The sequence below is a fragment of the Trachinotus anak genome, unplaced genomic scaffold, assembly GCF_046630095.1.
Source record: "Trachinotus anak isolate AG129_WGS33_773 ecotype Australia unplaced genomic scaffold, CSIRO_AGI_Tana_v1 ptg000010l, whole genome shotgun sequence".
Classification (NCBI taxonomy): domain Eukaryota; kingdom Metazoa; phylum Chordata; class Actinopteri; order Carangiformes; family Carangidae; genus Trachinotus; species Trachinotus anak.
The window spans coordinates 18501160-18518949 of record NW_027273861.1 but is presented as its reverse complement, the minus strand read 5'-3'; the positions used below and the strand labels follow the sequence as shown (position 1 = coordinate 18518949).

General features: G+C 40.7%; 2 protein-coding genes and 1 non-coding gene across 6 annotated transcripts; all 3 read left to right on the top strand.

The window, feature by feature from the left end:
- The first annotated feature begins 1596 nt into the window (after positions 1-1596).
- Positions 1597-5337, top strand: nppc (natriuretic peptide C). The gene is made up of 3 exons (XM_071485937.1): positions 1597-1878; positions 2930-3229; positions 4797-5337. Exons 1-2 carry the CDS (start codon positions 1786-1788, stop codon positions 3206-3208), a joined length of 372 nt encoding a protein of 123 aa, XP_071342038.1. The 5' UTR covers positions 1597-1785; the 3' UTR covers positions 3209-3229; positions 4797-5337.
- A 4115-nt stretch (positions 5338-9452) lies between these two features.
- Positions 9453-17790, top strand: ncl (nucleolin). 4 transcript variants are annotated; one of them, XM_071485934.1, is made up of 16 exons: positions 9453-9608; positions 10671-10772; positions 10886-11003; positions 11365-11499; positions 11931-12176; positions 12383-12529; positions 13009-13092; positions 13271-13394; positions 13672-13808; positions 13957-14083; positions 14443-14579; positions 14945-15074; positions 15549-15691; positions 15928-16054; positions 16451-16734; positions 17040-17790. In XM_071485934.1, the coding sequence occupies exons 1-16, from the start codon at positions 9591-9593 to the stop codon at positions 17102-17104; spliced, it is 2124 nt and encodes a 707-aa protein (XP_071342035.1). In that variant the 5' UTR covers positions 9453-9590; the 3' UTR covers positions 17105-17790. The 4 variants fall into 4 exon arrangements, with proteins under 4 accessions (XP_071342035.1, XP_071342033.1, XP_071342036.1 ...); XM_071485932.1 differs by having other exon boundaries at positions 11928-12176; XM_071485935.1 differs by having other exon boundaries at positions 10886-11006; positions 11371-11499.
- LOC139627285 (small nucleolar RNA SNORA57) lies at positions 11676-11813 on the top strand. Its single transcript, XR_011692553.1, has one exon. It is a non-coding gene; the product is annotated as a small nucleolar RNA SNORA57 (small nucleolar RNA).

The following is a 17790-nucleotide window of genomic DNA, read 5'->3' as shown; positions in this document are numbered from 1 at the left end:
GTGTGTGTGTGTGGTTGTTTGTCTCTATATATCGGCCCTGTGATAGACAGTGACCTGACTAGGGTGTCCCCCGCCCTCACCCAGTGTCAGCTGGGATTGGCCCCCCAGCGACCCTGTATGGATAAGCAGTAAAGAAAAAGGATGGATGGATGGATGGATGGATGGATAATATGATATAATTTAAGGTTTCCTAATATTAGATGAGACTACATGAAATTGTATTAATGTCTCAGATGAACAAATTCCTGTCACTGGGTAATGAAGCACCAATGTCATGATCAACACTGTATCACAAGATGGGTCTTTAGGGTTGTACTCAGTTCATCTTCTTCTGTACTGGGTCTCTTTGGTGCTACAAAGCCTTTTCTGAAAAGCTATATTATGCCTGAAATGAAAAACTGTGAGGCATCTTCATCCTTTTGCAGAACTAATCCAGAATATTTCAAGAAAAAATTTATTCCACCAGACATCAAAATGCTCTCTTCTGTTCTGGACCTTTATTGTGCTGTAAAAACAGTAGAAATGGATACATTACTTATTTTGGAGTGAAACTGTGGGAGTAATTGTTACTGCTTCTGTATGAAGCTATAACACTACTATAACTAGGTTACTCACCAGAGGAGTCTCAATCAGCCTTCTTCTTGTGTGTGGGCAGGTGGCTGCGTGGACAGAGGCACACACACAGCCTCATCCAAACACTCATCAGTAGCCTCAGCTAAGTGCCTGGTGCGTCGCGACAGATCTCACTGCAGTAAAAACCAAACTACAAGATGTAGATCTCCACGACTCACAAAACCAGAAATATCACGTATGACCAAATGCCACCCGCATCAAGGCACATTAATGATTCCCTTGCGATGAGGCGTTCATTTCTCTAGTATGAACCTCCTGATCCAGCTCAGGATGGACACACCATGGAGACACGTTTCACCAAGACAGTTTTCCAGTAATCAGCTGTGTAAATCTGCCACAGCATACGTTGCCACACAAACTTATTCCCCCTACTTCTTTGCATCGAACTGCAGAAAATCATATTCATTGACCAGTCACTAGGTCTCACGATGAGTTAACATCTCACTTTTAACGAGGCAAAGACATTATTTCTGGTGCATATTTCTCTTGCTTAAGATCTATTCAAGAAAGTATTGAGATGAAGAAAACTGCACTTGATCGGTGTGAATCCCTGGAACTTCTTTGATGATGAGTTTAATTATTTGATTCCGGTGGCACAATTGAGATTTTCAATCGTTCCATCAAGTCAATATGTCAGTCTCACTCGCACTGTAGAACATATGACTTGTTAAGATGTTTCGCAGGCGGCTGGCACCCTAGAAGTCATTTATCCGCCAAAGTCGCTTTTTCAGCTCTGAACCCTCAGCCTTTGAAACCACCTTTGATTTCCGCTGCCGCATCTCAGCCAGAGGCATAAAAGTGAAAAATATGTGCGTTTTGATAGCTCGCAGCCTATCTTGTTTCCTCCAAAGCCCCGATGACCGGAGCTTGTATCATTTAATTAATCCCTGGTATGACGCGCTCGGAGGCAGGTAGAGAAAACAGGCAGTTGGCGAGGAAGGAGGACCATTACGCAGGTTGTCATGACATCATCATGGGCTGGCTATAAAGCGGTGAGGACTAATACACAGAGTTAGAGGAGCACTTGAGAAGCTTTGGAGTAAAGGACGGACTGAAGCCTCGTATATTGAACAGCTGACTGGCTGCTGTTACCGTCCCTCTTTCTGAGCTTGAGCGCAGAGGAATCTCTTAAAGAACACAAGACTTGTCAAAATGAACTTGTCGTACCTGGTAGCTTGTGGACTTATGGTCACCCTGCTTTCTGTAAGGATGGGGGCAAAACCTTTATCTCAGGCACAGCAGAAGGTAAGCAGAAGTTACTTGTATCCTTAATACTGAGAACTGAGATTTCGCACTATTAGCTGATGAGAGCTGAATGCTGTCTCAGGAGTGAACAGCTGTTCTGTGGTTCAGGCGCCCAAGACTGTTTGTTTTACGCATCATATTTCATAATTTCAGTCATGCCGAGCAATTCAACGAAGGCAATTTTTTCCACTCTCTGAAACTAAAACGTCTAAGCTATTTTTTTTTTTTTTTTTTTCTGGCACTTTACTTCTAAAGAGACAGCATTTTTTTAGACATCATCGCCACCGTATTTTTGCTCTCCAGCGCCGTTTCTTAGTTTTAGTGTTTAGAGCGCACGTAGAACTCACAAGAACTCAAAAAAAAAAAAAAAAAAAGAAGGTAAGAAATGCAGCCTTTAGGTGGAAAGCTGTAAAATTAAAACGACTTTCCAGGATAAGGCTATTCAGGTTCAACTTTGACAATATCAAACTACAACAAGGTGGACGTTTTGTGCGTAATTGGCCTGTAGAATCAACTGAATAACAAAAAAGACTCCAGAAATAAGTATTTGAAATAAGATTTTTTATCAGGATTAGCTCAAATCGCTAGAATTAAGGACGACTGCAAGTTGATGGCACCGAGTTCAGACCGGAGGAGGCGGCCACAGGCACCTGCCTTATATGACTATTTATAGAGTGCAACAGCGATGTCTGAAGTGTCAGAGATGATCTGTAGATACAGTTTAAAGTTTTTCCAGGGATTTTCTCCCTCGAAAGTTCGTTTTTGGCCACACCAAACCACTATCCATCTCAGTTAGTCATAGTCAGAGCCGTGCGTAAAAAAAAAAAAATGGCAAAAATATTCTTTTTCCTCTTGGCCAATGCACAAGTGTTTGGAGGTGTTTAATTAGCCTACGCAATAAGTTGAGGCTTTCTCAAAATCAAACGTCATTGTTCTGCTCAAACAAGCACCAAGCGTGTATTTCCATCTTATCAAAAGCATATCTCTTTGCACAACGTATTTGCCTGAGGGTGACACCGTTTTTTGTTTTTTTTTTTTATCTTTGTTGCAGTCTCTTAGAAGTTTGCTGGGCGAGGAGCTGGCGGAGTTTCTGGAGTCGGAGGAGAGGGAGAGGCGGCTAGATGCTGTGCGCTCTCGGATACGGTTACTGCGAGATTTACACATGGACACCCGCGCCAGAGGGATGTGGGCTCGTCTCCTTAACGACCAACCCGCGGCGCGGAGACACAAATCGGGAAACAAGAAAGCGGGCTCCACAACGCGCACCACAAGTGGCTGTTTCGGACACAAGATGGACAGGATAGGAACCATCAGCGGCATGGGCTGCTAGGGTTGGAGCGGCGCTGTGATGGTGAGTGGTCTTTCACACCGCAGCCCTACTTCAGCCTTAGATAGATAACCTGACACACCGATAAATAAACAGAGCCAGGGTGGCAAAAAGGAAGAGAAAGAATGCTAAGAAATGGATCAGTGAAGGATGATGGGGGGGGGGGAGATGGAAAAGAGGCGTAAAGAGGCAATTAAGAGAGCAGTGAAAGAGGGTGCGAAAGAATAACAGGGCAGAAGAAAGAATGAATGGATGAGATACGTAAAAAAGGAGAAATAAGGAAGAAGACATCAAATGTACATTTTCAGTTTGTCAGTGGTCATCTAAGGATTCCCTGTGGCCCGAGCAAAAGAACAAAGATGAGGGTGGAAGAGAGAAAAAGGAAGGGAGATAACGCTGAAGCTGTTTCCTGTGTTACCAGAGGTCTGCAATGGGTGTAAAGACGCAGAAAAGGGACCAAGGCAAGAAAGGAAGGAAGGAAGGAAGGAAGGGAAAGAGAAAGAGAAAAAAAAAACCAAAGAAAAAACCAACAACGAAAAGTTGTTCAAGTCAGATTTTAGTTTTTTGTGATGTCCTCTCAGGACACTGTGAACTTTGCATTCGCACTTAGGCCAGTTTAGACTAATCAGCTCTTAGTGGCATCAGTATAGGCTAAGACACAGCAAGTGGACACTGATGACTGTCAGGTGATTAATTCAGTCTGTGTCAAAGGTCAGCTTGATGGAAGGAGTCACATTAAGCACAACGCATTCAATTATGTGTCATTAGCCACAGCTGTCTGACCGACTCCTCATTTCAGAATACTTGATACTTGAGATTATGTTAAGATGCATTTGGGGGGTGGGGGGGTCTAGCAGTGTTCTCTTTTGACAGGAACTCCCTTAAGACAGCGGGAGAGCCCACTTAGACTGATGTAAACTGATGTATGGGAAACAGTCCAGTGGGTATTTAGGAAGTCAACACTTGTATTTTTGAACATCAGTATGAATGGTCCCATCTGCTTCATCTAGAAAAAAAGAGGGATATATCAAGTTCAAGAAAAAAGAGGACAGGGAGAGATGGAGGAAGGAAGTGGGGATGCAGGCCCACACTCATTTATACGCATACTTGAAAACACAGCACCCTGTGGTGGCCGGGACCTTTCTGGGAAACCCATTCTCTTTACTCAAGTGATTTTGATGAAAACAACAAAGGGGCTGTGGCTGTGAGTAAAGTAATGAGGAAGCTAGGTGGTGCACAATTAGTCCTGAGGCTTGAGGCCTTTTTGTGATTGTGGCAAGCTTTGAGTTCCCGATGGGGGAGTGTGATCTTGTGACTAAACTTTAATGAGTATGTGTGTTTTTCATCTCTTGACACACATCTTTCCTCCCATTGGGCTGCAGCGTGTCAGAAATGTGAAAGTCTGTGTTCGGACATGTGTTTGTCAGAGGTGCAATGGTTAGGTGAAGAGTCAGGGAAAGCATTTGAACTGAGACGTAAATCTGGAGATTTCCAGAATGATGTAATGAGTGTGCATCATATTAAAACTGCTAAATGAGAGAATAAATGAACATGTACTTATTATGTTGCTTTTTCTTCTCTCTCTCTCTAGATCTCTGGACGATAGGTTTGGACACCAGAAGGTTCAGCTTGTTCACAACAGAGGGGGAAAAAGATGAAAAACTCACCAAGTGACAGATTTTCGGTACGAAAGGCACCACGACCAGCATTAACAAAGACTGAGATGACAATGCTACAAAACCCTCATATAAATATATATATAATAAATATGCAGGTATATATACATATATGTATACCATACAAGATGGTCAACAGATACAAACACAGATGCATACGACAAGACAGCAGGCAAAGGTGTAAAAACTACAAATTGCAAGGCTGTATATTGTTGCTGCTGCTGTACATTCATGTACTTCATCTTCCCCTGCATAAATGTATTTATGTTTAAAAAACTATTTATATGTTTATAAAAAAAAGAGATATTTATAAATATGAGTTTTATTTATGTAACATTTTGAAAATGGACGCAAACTGCAGGTCAATTCTGTTTGTAACTTTTTTTTTTTTCCTTTTGTCTCAAATAGTTGTAAATGTTTTCAAAAATGATAAAAAGAACATTCCATGTGCACTTACATATATGTTCTCAGGGTTTTATGTTCCAACGAAACTGGTAAATTTCATTTTCTGCATGGCCTCCAGGTGGGAAAAAATGGCAGCTTGGGTGCTAAGAAAAAAAGTGCCTTGTTTTCAGCTTGATCGCTATTCATTTCTTTACAGTGCAGATTTTGAGTGAGAGTGTATCAAAAGTTTTTACATCACTATGGGCACAGTAAAATCTCCAAACTGAGGAATGGCATCTACTGTTCATAATAGGAGTATTCATATACTACACTCAGAGTTAATTATGATAGATAACCTCAAGGTGGATAGTTCATTTATTTTTTCTGACCTGGACCTCAGGCAGTCGGAGCTGTATGAATGGCATCATACCCTTATTAGGTGGCACTTTTACAGTTGGTACAGAGCAACTTTTTAAGCTTCTTTAATCAACACGAGGTACCATAAAAACAAAGTATCAAGCCACTTTGAACAAAGAAAAGATTTTGTAGACGCACTGTGACCTGGACTGACTTAGACTGAGAGCAACAGTCTAATAAAAGCTTAATTTCCAAATCACCAATCATCAAATATTAAGGAAGTCGGTGGGTTTCAAAAGCAGACATATTCATGATGGTCTTTTGACCCAGAAGAAGAATCAGAAGAGATGAAGAGATTCTCTTGGAACTAGATTTTCAGCAGCACCTTTATGCAGCGACTCTTGGGACCTGGATCAAAGTCAAGCTTTTATGCTACTTCAACAGCTTTATGAAGTTTTATGAGAATGATAGATGGTATATGTCTTTACTTACATAGCACTTATCTAAAAGCAGAGTTTCCAAAATGAAAGGTATAAAATAAAATAGACATCTAGATGTCTACATAATTTAGATTATTTCCAAGACTAATTAGGTTTGTCCCTTGTGTTTGAAGAACACAAAGGAAAATCTTCATAATATTATAGCAATGAGATTTTATCCAGAAGGTTTTATTTGTGAAAGTGCAATTCATCATGATTAACATGACTCTTTCTTGTTAAGGGGTCACTGATAAACAAGGCAAGACAAGAAAACCCATTTTAGTTAATGTGGGAGCCTCAGATTCATGGTCATACAAACCTCAACTTAAACACATACAAGCACATGATGTGGTATTAATGGAAAAGAACAAATATAACACTGCCCTTGCTCAGTACAGACTGGTTATCTGACTCTGGCAAATAGAGGCTAAGTGCTACACTTACACTGAAAAACAAAAAGCCAACAGACACCTCATATAGTTGGTGGCCCAACTGAACATTGGTCAAAAACCTGAGAATAGAAAGGAAGTAATGTGGACAAACACGATAACACCTGTCAAACATGGATAAACTGAGGCCCACCAACAGAGAAGGGCATACACTGAGCAGGATAGTTGCTAAAAATGTACCCCACAGAACCTAAGCAGAACCACTGCTCCGTGCTGGGAGCTTTGCTAAGATGATATCTGTTATATTCATTAAAAGTTTGCATCAAAGATAGATAAATTACCTTGTGAGAGAGCACAAATTTTGGACTCTCAGAGGAACTATAAAGTCTGACAGTTGCCTTGAATGGTTGCATAACAGAGGGGTAATATGGGTAATATTTTATGGGACTGGTTTCTCCCTATGGCTCACACACAGTGCTGCACTCCCACCTGCAGCCACTGACACCACAATAAAACCTCCCTGCTGAGGTTTTTATGGCCCTACTTGCAATGCTTGAGTATCTCTAGCCATATATTTTTATTTCAATTTCAAAAATCAACTTCAAAACAAACCTCTTCATTTTCCTATATGATTATCTTTCTATTCATGCATTTCTAAACCCTGTAGATTATTCTGAACCATGTTTTTGACGCATTTGGGAAATGCAGATACAATGTTTATGTAATGCTGCTGTTCTTCCTGGAATATCCTTAACTACTTCAGTCAATAAACACATAACAGCAGACAAGTGTTTTTATTAATTATCTGCATTAGCAAGGTTGCTGACGCTGGCAAAAAATGTTGAAATTAAAAGAAACGTTACCACAGATTTATCCCTGCTTGTTTAAATATTACTGTGGACCATTTTGGATGGTTGCCTAGAAATAAATGTGCATTTTCCTGTGATGATAAAGGAAATCCCCTCTGACCTAAAATCCCTCATTGCATTAATTTCCCTCTATGCACTTTCTATTCATTGGCTTCACTCAATTTAATCCATTCCTGAATACAGCAGGGACTAACAGGTACAAACAGGACTGGTAGAAGGGGGTTTAAGGAGGAGAACTGCTTTGTTCGTCTTGCAAATTCAACATAGTTCATTTGAAAGACAGCAAGAAGATAGCAATTAAACGTATAAAGGTGACAGAACTAAAAAAAAAAGGACTGATGTTGTATCACGCCTTCAGCAGCAGGTTGGACAGACCTTTTTCACAGACTTGACTTGTCAATGAAAACAGATGTAGCTCATGATATTAATGATGACTTGGATCCATCTATATGTCCCAGCACACTACATCAGTGAGCAAGAACGCACAAGGGTGTTGCAAGTCTACATGCTTTTTGGTATTAATTGCACCTTCATTATCATTATCATTATCCTATTACAGATCAAAAAATCATTACAAAGAGAAAAAGATGTTACACTCATTTCCACATAATGTACGTACCTTACATAATTTCCACATGGTTTAATAATTAATTACTATAGACCTGAAAGGTTTTAGAGTAACTCCCGTCTCATCAGTTCATGACCAGTAATTTCAATTTGTTTGCATTGGAGAAAATACTTCATATATACAAGACTTTATTATCATCAACATCCTACATTATACATTGTTGGTGGGCTAATCTCACTGTGTGACTCCAGTACCATATATAATGAAAGAGACAGGGGTGGTTGAGGTGGAATGGTCTTCTCCACCCCGAGCTTTGTGAAATAAGTGAGGGATGTAAAATGCAATGCTGCCTCTGTGTGGTGTTGAGGGTTAATTACTCAAATGTGCTGTTCAATGTCCCTTGGGAATCAACTGGCTGACTGGAACACTCATACACACAAACACACTCACACAGATAGATAGATAGATAGATAGATAGATAGATAGATAGATAGATAGATAGATAGATAGATAGATAGATAGATAGATAGATAGATATCAGTTGAATCATGATTACTTTTCCAAACTATTTCATAATTTATTTGGCTCAGAATTAGGACACAATGTATCTTTATGAAGTTGCTTCAAAGGAAGATTGTGTAACAGGATCAAAAGCTCCAGACCACATAAGTAGCAAATGGATCTTGTGGTGAGATGTTTTGTCACCTACTATTTCCAAAGAGAAGAATGAACTTTCAATCTCAACTTTTAAGATAACCTACCCTTGATGACACATCCTTAAAATCTTTTATTTTTTTTAAATCAACGATGGAGTAACATCTTATTATATTTTGCTGAAGTGAAAGTGTTACTACAACAAAGTACGAGTAAAGAAACGCTATGCAGCAGCTCAAATTTCTAAAACACTTGATCAAATTTACCTATGTTACACCACTGCTGCTTCGTGTTCATCCCACAGGCTGAATGGCTCACCCCCGGGGTGTCAGACAGCTGGCAGCAGTGCCCCGCATGGTCGGCTACACATGTGGTTGATGGTTGATAGCAACTGGCCCAGACCACGTGGTTCATATAAACAGCCGCGTGGGACATTAAGACGCTATAGTGAACATACAATTCACAGTGGGGTCGAAAAGCGGTCTCAGAGTTTGGGACCCGACTTTATTTAAGAGTTGCATCTGTGAATTTTTTTTTTTTTAAACATTTAATTCCGACCATATGGAAATAAATCCAGTGTTTCTTGTTGAATTCAAAAGTGATTATTTCCGGTAGTAAGAAAATATTTCATAAGTTCTTCCACAATAACCCATCACCTCATTTATTTCATGAATGCGTTTATACCTATATACAGTCTATGGTTTATTAACAATGCGTCGTATGTTTTGTACAGTAATAATAAAAAAAAAAAAAACCCACGTCGCTTGTCTGAGTAGGCGATGCGCGGGCACGATGCAAATACTCTCACTTGTGATTGGCGGACACAGTCATGTGGGCAGGTCGGCGGGGACGCGCAGAGCAGGAGAGTAAGGAGCGCGTCTTCGGCTTCTCTGTCTTTTCTGTCCAATGTCCCACCGAGTCGGCCGAGCCACGTGCATGCGATAGCCATTTCGTTACTTTCCTTCAAACGTCCAGTTTATTGTGTTTCGCGGAAACACACGACAACACCATGGTGAAGTTAGCAAAGGTAAGTGGGAAAAAAACGCGTCTGTTTGTGATAGAAATGAAGCTTTGTGTGTGTTTTTTTTTTTTTTTCGAGGGAGGCCTCTACGGAGAAGATACTGCGTTTGTGGAGAGAGAGGGGGGGAAAAACAGGAAACTGACACCGGTAGAAAATGTCTCCTTGTCTCCTGCAGCCTGTGCTTTCTGTTAAAAAAAAAAAAAAAATACACCCTTTCTTTAAGAGTCTGCTTCGTCGAAACCGTGAGGTTGAAATTGCAGTCGTCCTGAACGTTTCTTCTCCGTCGAAATCAGCCATGTTGCCTTGCTGCTGGTCCTCTGGCCTGCTAACGTTAACCCGCTACTCAAGATGGCATTCATGCGCACTCTCGACTTACAGGCGCGTAATGTTAATGACGCACAGAGAGGACGACGATTATTAATTAAATGAGCTAATATCGACTATTGGTAGATTATTACTGGAACACCCGGACGATTCGTGTTATACTAGCTAACATGTAGTTGGTTAACGGTTAGCATTAGCATAATGGTGAATTGCGGACGCTAAAGCTTATTCTCGCTGAGCTTTTAGCATGCTAATTATAGTTCACGGTGTTTACTTTTATTTTTTCTTAACTCCTATTCAAAGTGTGAATCTGAGTTTATGGCCATTTTCTTGCAATCATCGTGCGTTTATAAGCTTTGGTGGAAATGGTAAAAATTGTCCAGCATGCTAGCTTCCCCACCTCCTCTGCTCCACGTGGGTTGTGCGCCTGCTCCGAGAGACACGAGGTTAAAAAAAAAAAAAAAAAAAAAACCCAACAGCAGAGCACCACCCAGCTAGCCTCCACTACACGTAATTCGTATAACCCAGTTTAAACGATTGGTTAAATGATTAAATCTTAAAATTTGGTGTAGTCGGGGGTTCTTTGATCATTTAAGTACCACATGGTGATTCCCCCACCCCCCCATCCCCCAAATGTCAGCAAACATGCTAAAGCAGCATGCATGGAGTACCATACCAAGTGTGAGCATAATTAATCATTTGACGATTTTTTTTGTAATTTGCACTTTACCCCTCTTCTTGCAGGCAGCAAACAAGCAAGCAGCTCAGAAGAAAAAAGCCCCTCCACCCCCTAAAGAAGTGGAGGAGGAATCCAGTGAAGAGGACAGCAGTGATGAGGAGGAAGAGGTACTGTATTATATTTAACTTTGATATAAGATTTTAAGAATTTGTGGGTGTTTCTACACATCCAAAGCATCTTAAAAACTTGACTTTATAAAATTTTTTTTTTGTTATCACAGACTCCTCCACCTAAAGCGGTGAAGAAAGCCACGCCAGCTAAAGCCACGCCAGCCGTTAAAAATGGCACTACTGCCAAAAAAGCAGAAAGTGAAGATGACGACGACGACGATGATGATTCTGGTAAATAATGAAATCTGACACACCTAGGTTATTTGTGGCATTATTGCTTTGTAAAATTGCAATATAAAGTTCTGTATGCTAAAGTCTTATCTGGGACATAAATGGGAGCAGTGCATCTCTTGTTAGACACAGGCCTACAGCTGTATGCTCATACATTTGAGATCTTCACGATCTAATGCTCCAGTCACTTTACCAAAAAGCTATATTCCTGCCTTTTTCATATTCAAATTGAGCAGCCCAAGTGACAGACAGGGCAGAGAAGACATTTTGCGTATTCTGACCACAAATGTGGTTTCATCCTATGTCATCAAATTGAGTGTAAAAGTGTGTGATTAAGTTTTGTGCTGTGTCACTCAACTTGCAGAGGAGTCTGAAGAGGAGGCCCCCCCACCAAAGAAGACCCCTGCAAAAGCAGCACCGGCTAAACCCACACCAGCTAAGGCAGCCCCTGCAAAGGCTGAGGAGTCAGATGATGATGATGATGATGATGATGGTAAGACCTACAATGTAGTGTTGACTGTAGGAATGTCTTTTTGTGTGTGGCTATTTGTTTACTTTAAAAGCTTGCAAGATATTACTACTGACCTAGCCTTTGGGCTTAGTAATAAAAAATTTAATAATTTCAGTACACCTAAAATCTTGGCAACCTAAGTGACAAAGACCACATACCCTCCATTTCTTGGCATGCATGTGGTTGTGAAGTACTCATGTGTGTAATGTACGGAGGAAAAGTGAATGCAGCGCTATGTCTTCGGTACCGGTGTGTGTTATCGTCTGCCGGTTCTATCCTCAATCGCTGTGACATTCTTGCCTTTAATGGCTTTTGATGAACTCTAAAGAGGTTTTGTCTCTGCAGATTTTCTGAAAGATGAAATGTTGTGCACTTATTGAAATTTCTAATTTTGTATGTATATTGTCTAGATGAGTCAGAAGAGGAGGCCCCACCACCCAAAAAAGCAGCAAAGCCTGCTGCTAAACCTGCTGCCAAGCCCCCAGTAAAGGCCCAGCCTGCAAAGGAGTCCTCTGAAGATGACGATGATGAAGATTCAGAGGAAGAGGCTCCACCCCCCAAGAAGGCTACTCCAGCTAAACCAGCAGCCAAACAAGCTGCGAAGGCCAAGCCTACTAAAGAGGAATCTGATGATGATGACGACGACGATGATGATGATGGTTAGACTTTTGCTTATCCTTTTGGTGATACTAAGTCAGTGTTGCTGGCTTGGAAACCAGTTATAATTGTATGATGATCAACAAGGGACTTAATACTGATAATGTATGATGTCACCTTTTTAAGTGTCTGATGCAGGTTGTCATGGGTTTGAATTTGGTCAAAACAACCATCTGATAGAACTGTTGACAATGTTTCTACTTTTCAGACTCTGAAGAGGAGATGGACACCACTCCTGCTCCACCAGCCACCAAGGCAAAGAAAGCAGGCATGGTCAAGGCCAAGGAGGAGTCTGAGGATGACGATGACGACGATGACGAAGATGAAGACGATGAAGATGATGATGACGAAGAGGGTGAGTTTTTATGGAAAATTGAAAGTGGGTCACCTGCCAAAACTTGCGTAATCAAGCTAAAAATTAGACATTTCACCCACCCCCCCAGTATGTAGTAGAGTTCCAATTATTTTTAAAGGCACATTTAAAATTTGTACACATTTACTTTTTTAATTTAAAAAAATGTGAGATTATGAAAATCTGAAGTTCTATTAAATCATGGTGAGGTGGAGAAGCTGCCATATTAAGAGAGATTGAAAAAGAGCAGGGAAATGGAAACAGGTTTTTAGGATAGACATTTATTCACATGTTTCTGCTTATTCCACCTCAATCTAACCAGTGCACATATTTTAAATACATAATATCAACAATGATACCTGAACTATAGTTATGGTAAAGCCTTCACTCCCACAGTTTTAATGCCATTTGTCTGTTCCAGTCTTTACCTGTATTTGCTCAATGGCTGTTAATTAAATAATGCAACACTTGTGTCTCAACAGAAGCCCCAGTGACCCCTGGAAAGAGGAAGGCAGAGAGCAAGAAGGACACACCTCCTGCCAAAAAGGCAAAAGCAGAAGGTGAAGGTAAGAAATGCACTGACACAATCGATCAAAATTTCAACATTTTATTATGATGATCAACAAGGGACTTAATACTGATGTGTGATGTCACCTTATTATTCTGAATGATACAATTGATGCAAGAAGCAATAGATTTTTATACAGAGAATAAAACACTGCTCTTTGATCTCCCATTTGCCAGGGTTCTGTCTGTTTGTTGGAAACTTGAACTCCAACAAAGACTTTGAAGAAATCAAATCATCCCTGAGGAAATTCTTCTCCAAGAACAGTCTTGAGGTTGCTGATGTCCGGTTAGGAGGATCCAAGTAAGTTTGAGCTTTATTGTATACATACCATTGATCAGTAAAGGTTGTACATGGACAAAAATGGCAATTGAAAACCATTAAATTCTGTTATTCAGAATAAACACTTGGCTGGTACTTTGACATTTTCTGTCAATTCATATTGAAGTTGAAATGTATTCCACCAAAAAGAGAAAGATGCAGCCCAAGTCATTGGTTTTTGAAACTGCAAATTCTGCTTTTATCCATTTTTTTTTAAAGCAAAAATGTCTAACTGTTCCTCCATGGCTTGCCTCAACAGGAAATTTGGCTATGTGGACTTTTCATCTGAGGAGGACATGCAGAAGGCACTGGAGCTCAATGGCAAAAAGTTCATGGGTCAGGAGTTGAAGTTGGACAAGGCCCGCAGCAAAGACAGTTCACAGGAGGGCAAGAAAGGTAAATGACTCAACTACCAGTGCACATCTGGTGAAGTTAAAAAAAAAAATAAAAAAAAAAATACCTGGTGCATTTCCACACAGTTGGTCTGTGGCAGTTAGGGTTGTTAGTACCATTACCTATGCTGACCTTGACATTTGTCACACAGAGAGGGACGCAAGGACACTGTTTGTAAAAAACCTTCCCTTCTCTGCGACGGCTGATGACCTGAGGGAAGTCTTCGAAGATGCGGTTGATGTGAGGTTACCTCCAGGCCAGAACGGTTCAAATAGAGGGTAAGAGCAACCCAGCATGTAACACAAGAAATCTACATGTTAGATGAGAATCCTAGACAGTGTAGGATACTGATCTGCCTTTAGGCTATATTTGTAGGAAATTAGTTGTCCATCAGTTTTCATTGCAATCATTTTATAGAATACCATTGTACTCATTGTTCCAACTTGCAAATCAAGTAAACCTATAGTTAATTGAAAATTGAACAAAGATAACAAATCAGATGTTGAAACTGAGAAATGTTGTTTTTTTGAAAAATATATGCTCAATTTCAATTTGATGCCAGCAACACGTTTGCATTTTTGGCCAACAATATGCTAGTCTTGTTCGAGACTAATAATTTTCCCTTCTCCATTGACAGCATTGCCTACATCGAGTTTAAAACTGAGGCTGAAGCGGAGAAGATGCTTGAGGAGGCCCAGGGAGCTGATGTGCAGGGGAGGTCCATCATCATTGATTATGTTGGAGAAAAGAGTCAGAAAGGGGCCAAAGTGGCAGGTAAACGCTTGAGACATCTTGTAGAACTATGAAAGCGACATTGATGTTGAAATGAGACTTCAGTATTAAAAGTTTGTGGTGTAATTCATTGCTCCATAATAGGAGTAGAATGTTTTGTAGCAGTTTAGTCATAATGCTTTTAAGCAATAAGATGCTATTTAATTCACAATTAGGACATATATACACAGTGCATTGAGCCTCAGAATGAATCTTTTAAGAACCTGCATTTGAATGTGGCCAGACTTGGGATATTACTTTTGTTTTGGGTAAAGCTTGTCAGAGTCCGGGATCATACATAAAAGAAAAAATGCCCTGTCATCCTTATAGTTGTCTCACTAGTCTCCTTCCCTCTTCTCTCCCTGTAGTGGCAGGAGCAGCCAGTAAAACACTGGTAGTGAATAACCTCGCTTTCAGCGCCACAGAAGAAGTCTTGCAATCCACATTTGAGAAGGCTGTGTCTATAAGGATTCCCCAGAAAGATGGCAGGGTCAAAGGGTAAGTATCTGCAGTGACTGGTAAAACAGCCTGAAGTCCAAGGAGGACTTCCTGTCCTATGGATTTTAAATTGTATTTGATTTTTCATCCTTGGCATTAAATCTCAAATTGTTACACCTTCTCATGAGCTCCTCTTAATCTTACCCATGATTCTGCCTGGATTCGCACGAGAAGCAGAGCCAATGCACAGTTAGAACAGGCATTTGCCCTAGTGACATATGGGTGTTGCCCATGTCTGCTGTGCAACAGCTAGAAATGTGTAATTGAATCATTTCACCGTAAATTAAATCCGTAAGGGATATTACACAAGCATGTGTTTTTTTTTGGGGGGGGGGGGGGGGGGGGGTTACCTGCTTTGGTGAACAAGAGTTAAGACCTAATTCTAGCATGGTTAAACTTTTTTTCAGCACTTGGCATCTTTTTTAGATCAATAAGTATGTTTACCTTTTCCTAATGTTATGCTACTTTCCATAGTTTTGCTTTTGTAGAGTTTGAGAGCACAGATGATGCTAAGGAAGCCTTGGAAAACCTCAACAACACAGAAATCGAAGGTCGGTCGATCCGACTGGAGTTCAGCCAGAACAGCGGTGGCAGAGATGGGGGAAGAGGAAACTCAGGTACATCTTAAAAGTGGACCAATGTGAAATTGGATATTATCCCAAATTGACTTGGCCAGATGTGATGAAAACTTGACCTCCTGAAATTCTGTGATGATTCAAGATAGTCAAGTCCTGATCTGGTCTTTGTATGAAACTTCAGATTGTAGCATTTGTATTTTCCCAAACAATGTATTTGATAAAATGAAATTGAACCCTAAAAGTTGTAGATTGAATCATAGCTTTTCTTTGCCCAGGTCCAACAAAAACCCTCTTCGTCAAGGGTCTCTCTGAGGACACGACAGATCATACCCTTAAAGATGCGTTTGAGGGCGCCGTAGCAGCCAGGATAGTCACAGACAGAGACACTGGCTCATCAAAAGGGTAAGTCTGGAGAGTTGTAAATGTACTGTTTGCTCACACTTCTCGTGGGCACCGCTCTGTCAACTAGTGACAGTGTGCAGATTCACATAAGAAGTAGAGCGAACTCAGTTAAACAGGCAGCTACCTTTAGTGGGAGTTGCCCATGTCTGATGTGAAACAAAGCGATAATGACTGACTGAAACTTAAAGTATTGTGAAAGGCAATCATACTAAGGATAAGTGTTAAATCAGCCTTTCAATTTGATCTCGTTGTTTAAACTAATTACTTTTTAATGTTAGCTGCAAGACACAACAGTATCTTAGTAGAAATTCCTGTCTTTCGTGACTACAAACCACTCTTAAGTTTACATGTTACTTTTGATGAAAGATAAGTAAGCCCCCCTGTCTTGCCCTGCAGCTTTGGCTTTGTGGACTTCGACAATGAAGAGGACTGCAAGGCAGCCAAGGAGGCAATGGAGGATGGTGAGATCGATGGGAGCAGGGTGACCCTGGACTATGCCAAACCCAAGGGTGAAGGTGGTTTCCGCGGAGGCCGAGGTGGCGGCGGATTTGGCGGTTTTGGCGGCCGCGGTGGGGGCAGAGGAGGTCGCGGCGGTTTTGGCGGTCGTGGCGGTGGTGGCAGAGGAGGAAGGGGAGGCCCTCGTGGAGGTGGACGAGGTGGCGGACGAGGTGGCTTTGGAGGTAAAGGAAATTGTTGGATTTGAAGGGGGGAGCCAGAGAAGTTGGGTATTTTTGACCACAAAGCAGTGGATAAAAAGTGCTCTGATACTCGGTTATATCTGTAAGCAATAAAATGTTTTAAATAATTTTTAAAGGGTTCGTCAGAATGCCCAGACCAAAGTTAAGGATAGCATGGTATTAGACTTGGATATAATTTTGTGTAAAATGCAAATCTTGCCCTTCGGGGTTAAAGCAGAATATTCTTGATATTTTTAGCATGCTTGGTGCTGCTATTTGATAAACAGTTGCTTTTGTTTTTATTTTAGGTGGAAGAGGCGGCGGTGGATTTGGAGCCAAACCCCAGGGGAAGAAAATCAAGTTTGATGACTAATTCCTTAGTCTATTTTACCTTTTGAATGGACTCTGGTTTCATCAATTTTCAGAGCTTTTGGACATTCCAGAAAGCGTCATTGATATATATTTAACTGTTAATGGGCATTTTAGCCCTCTATTTAGATCCCTTGACCTTCTCCTCCCTTGTGTGCCAGAATGGTACTTTTGACCTTCTCAGCTCAAGTACTACATGCAAGTACTGAATGTCCCGAATGCAAACCTGCACCTCTCGCCCTCATTAGCTTACTTGCTTTTCCGAAGGAGTAAAATGGAATGGGTCTGACAAACAAGTTTGCTGTGAAAAATATGCGCGTCTTTGTCAGATACATTGTGTAAATTTAAACAGTTTGTATGATTTCATTTTACCTTTTGTAAAAAAAATACACTTGTATCCATATGTTTTTGTTCTTATTTTGTTTGTCAGTTAGTTTGCTTTAGGTGCCAAGTTTTACTGTAATGTGCAAAGCATATTTTGATAGGTTTTGAGAGTTGGGTGTTGAGAGAATGGCAAAGAAGTTGTCATGTTATTTTTGGTGGGACATAGTCAGTGTCTGAGTCACAGAGGATGAATGACCTTATCTATGTAACATAAAATATTTGTAGTGCATTGACTAATTTTTCCCATCTGAGTATCTGAAGATTTTCATGTGATTGAATAAAACCTTGTAGGTGGTGATTTTTAAA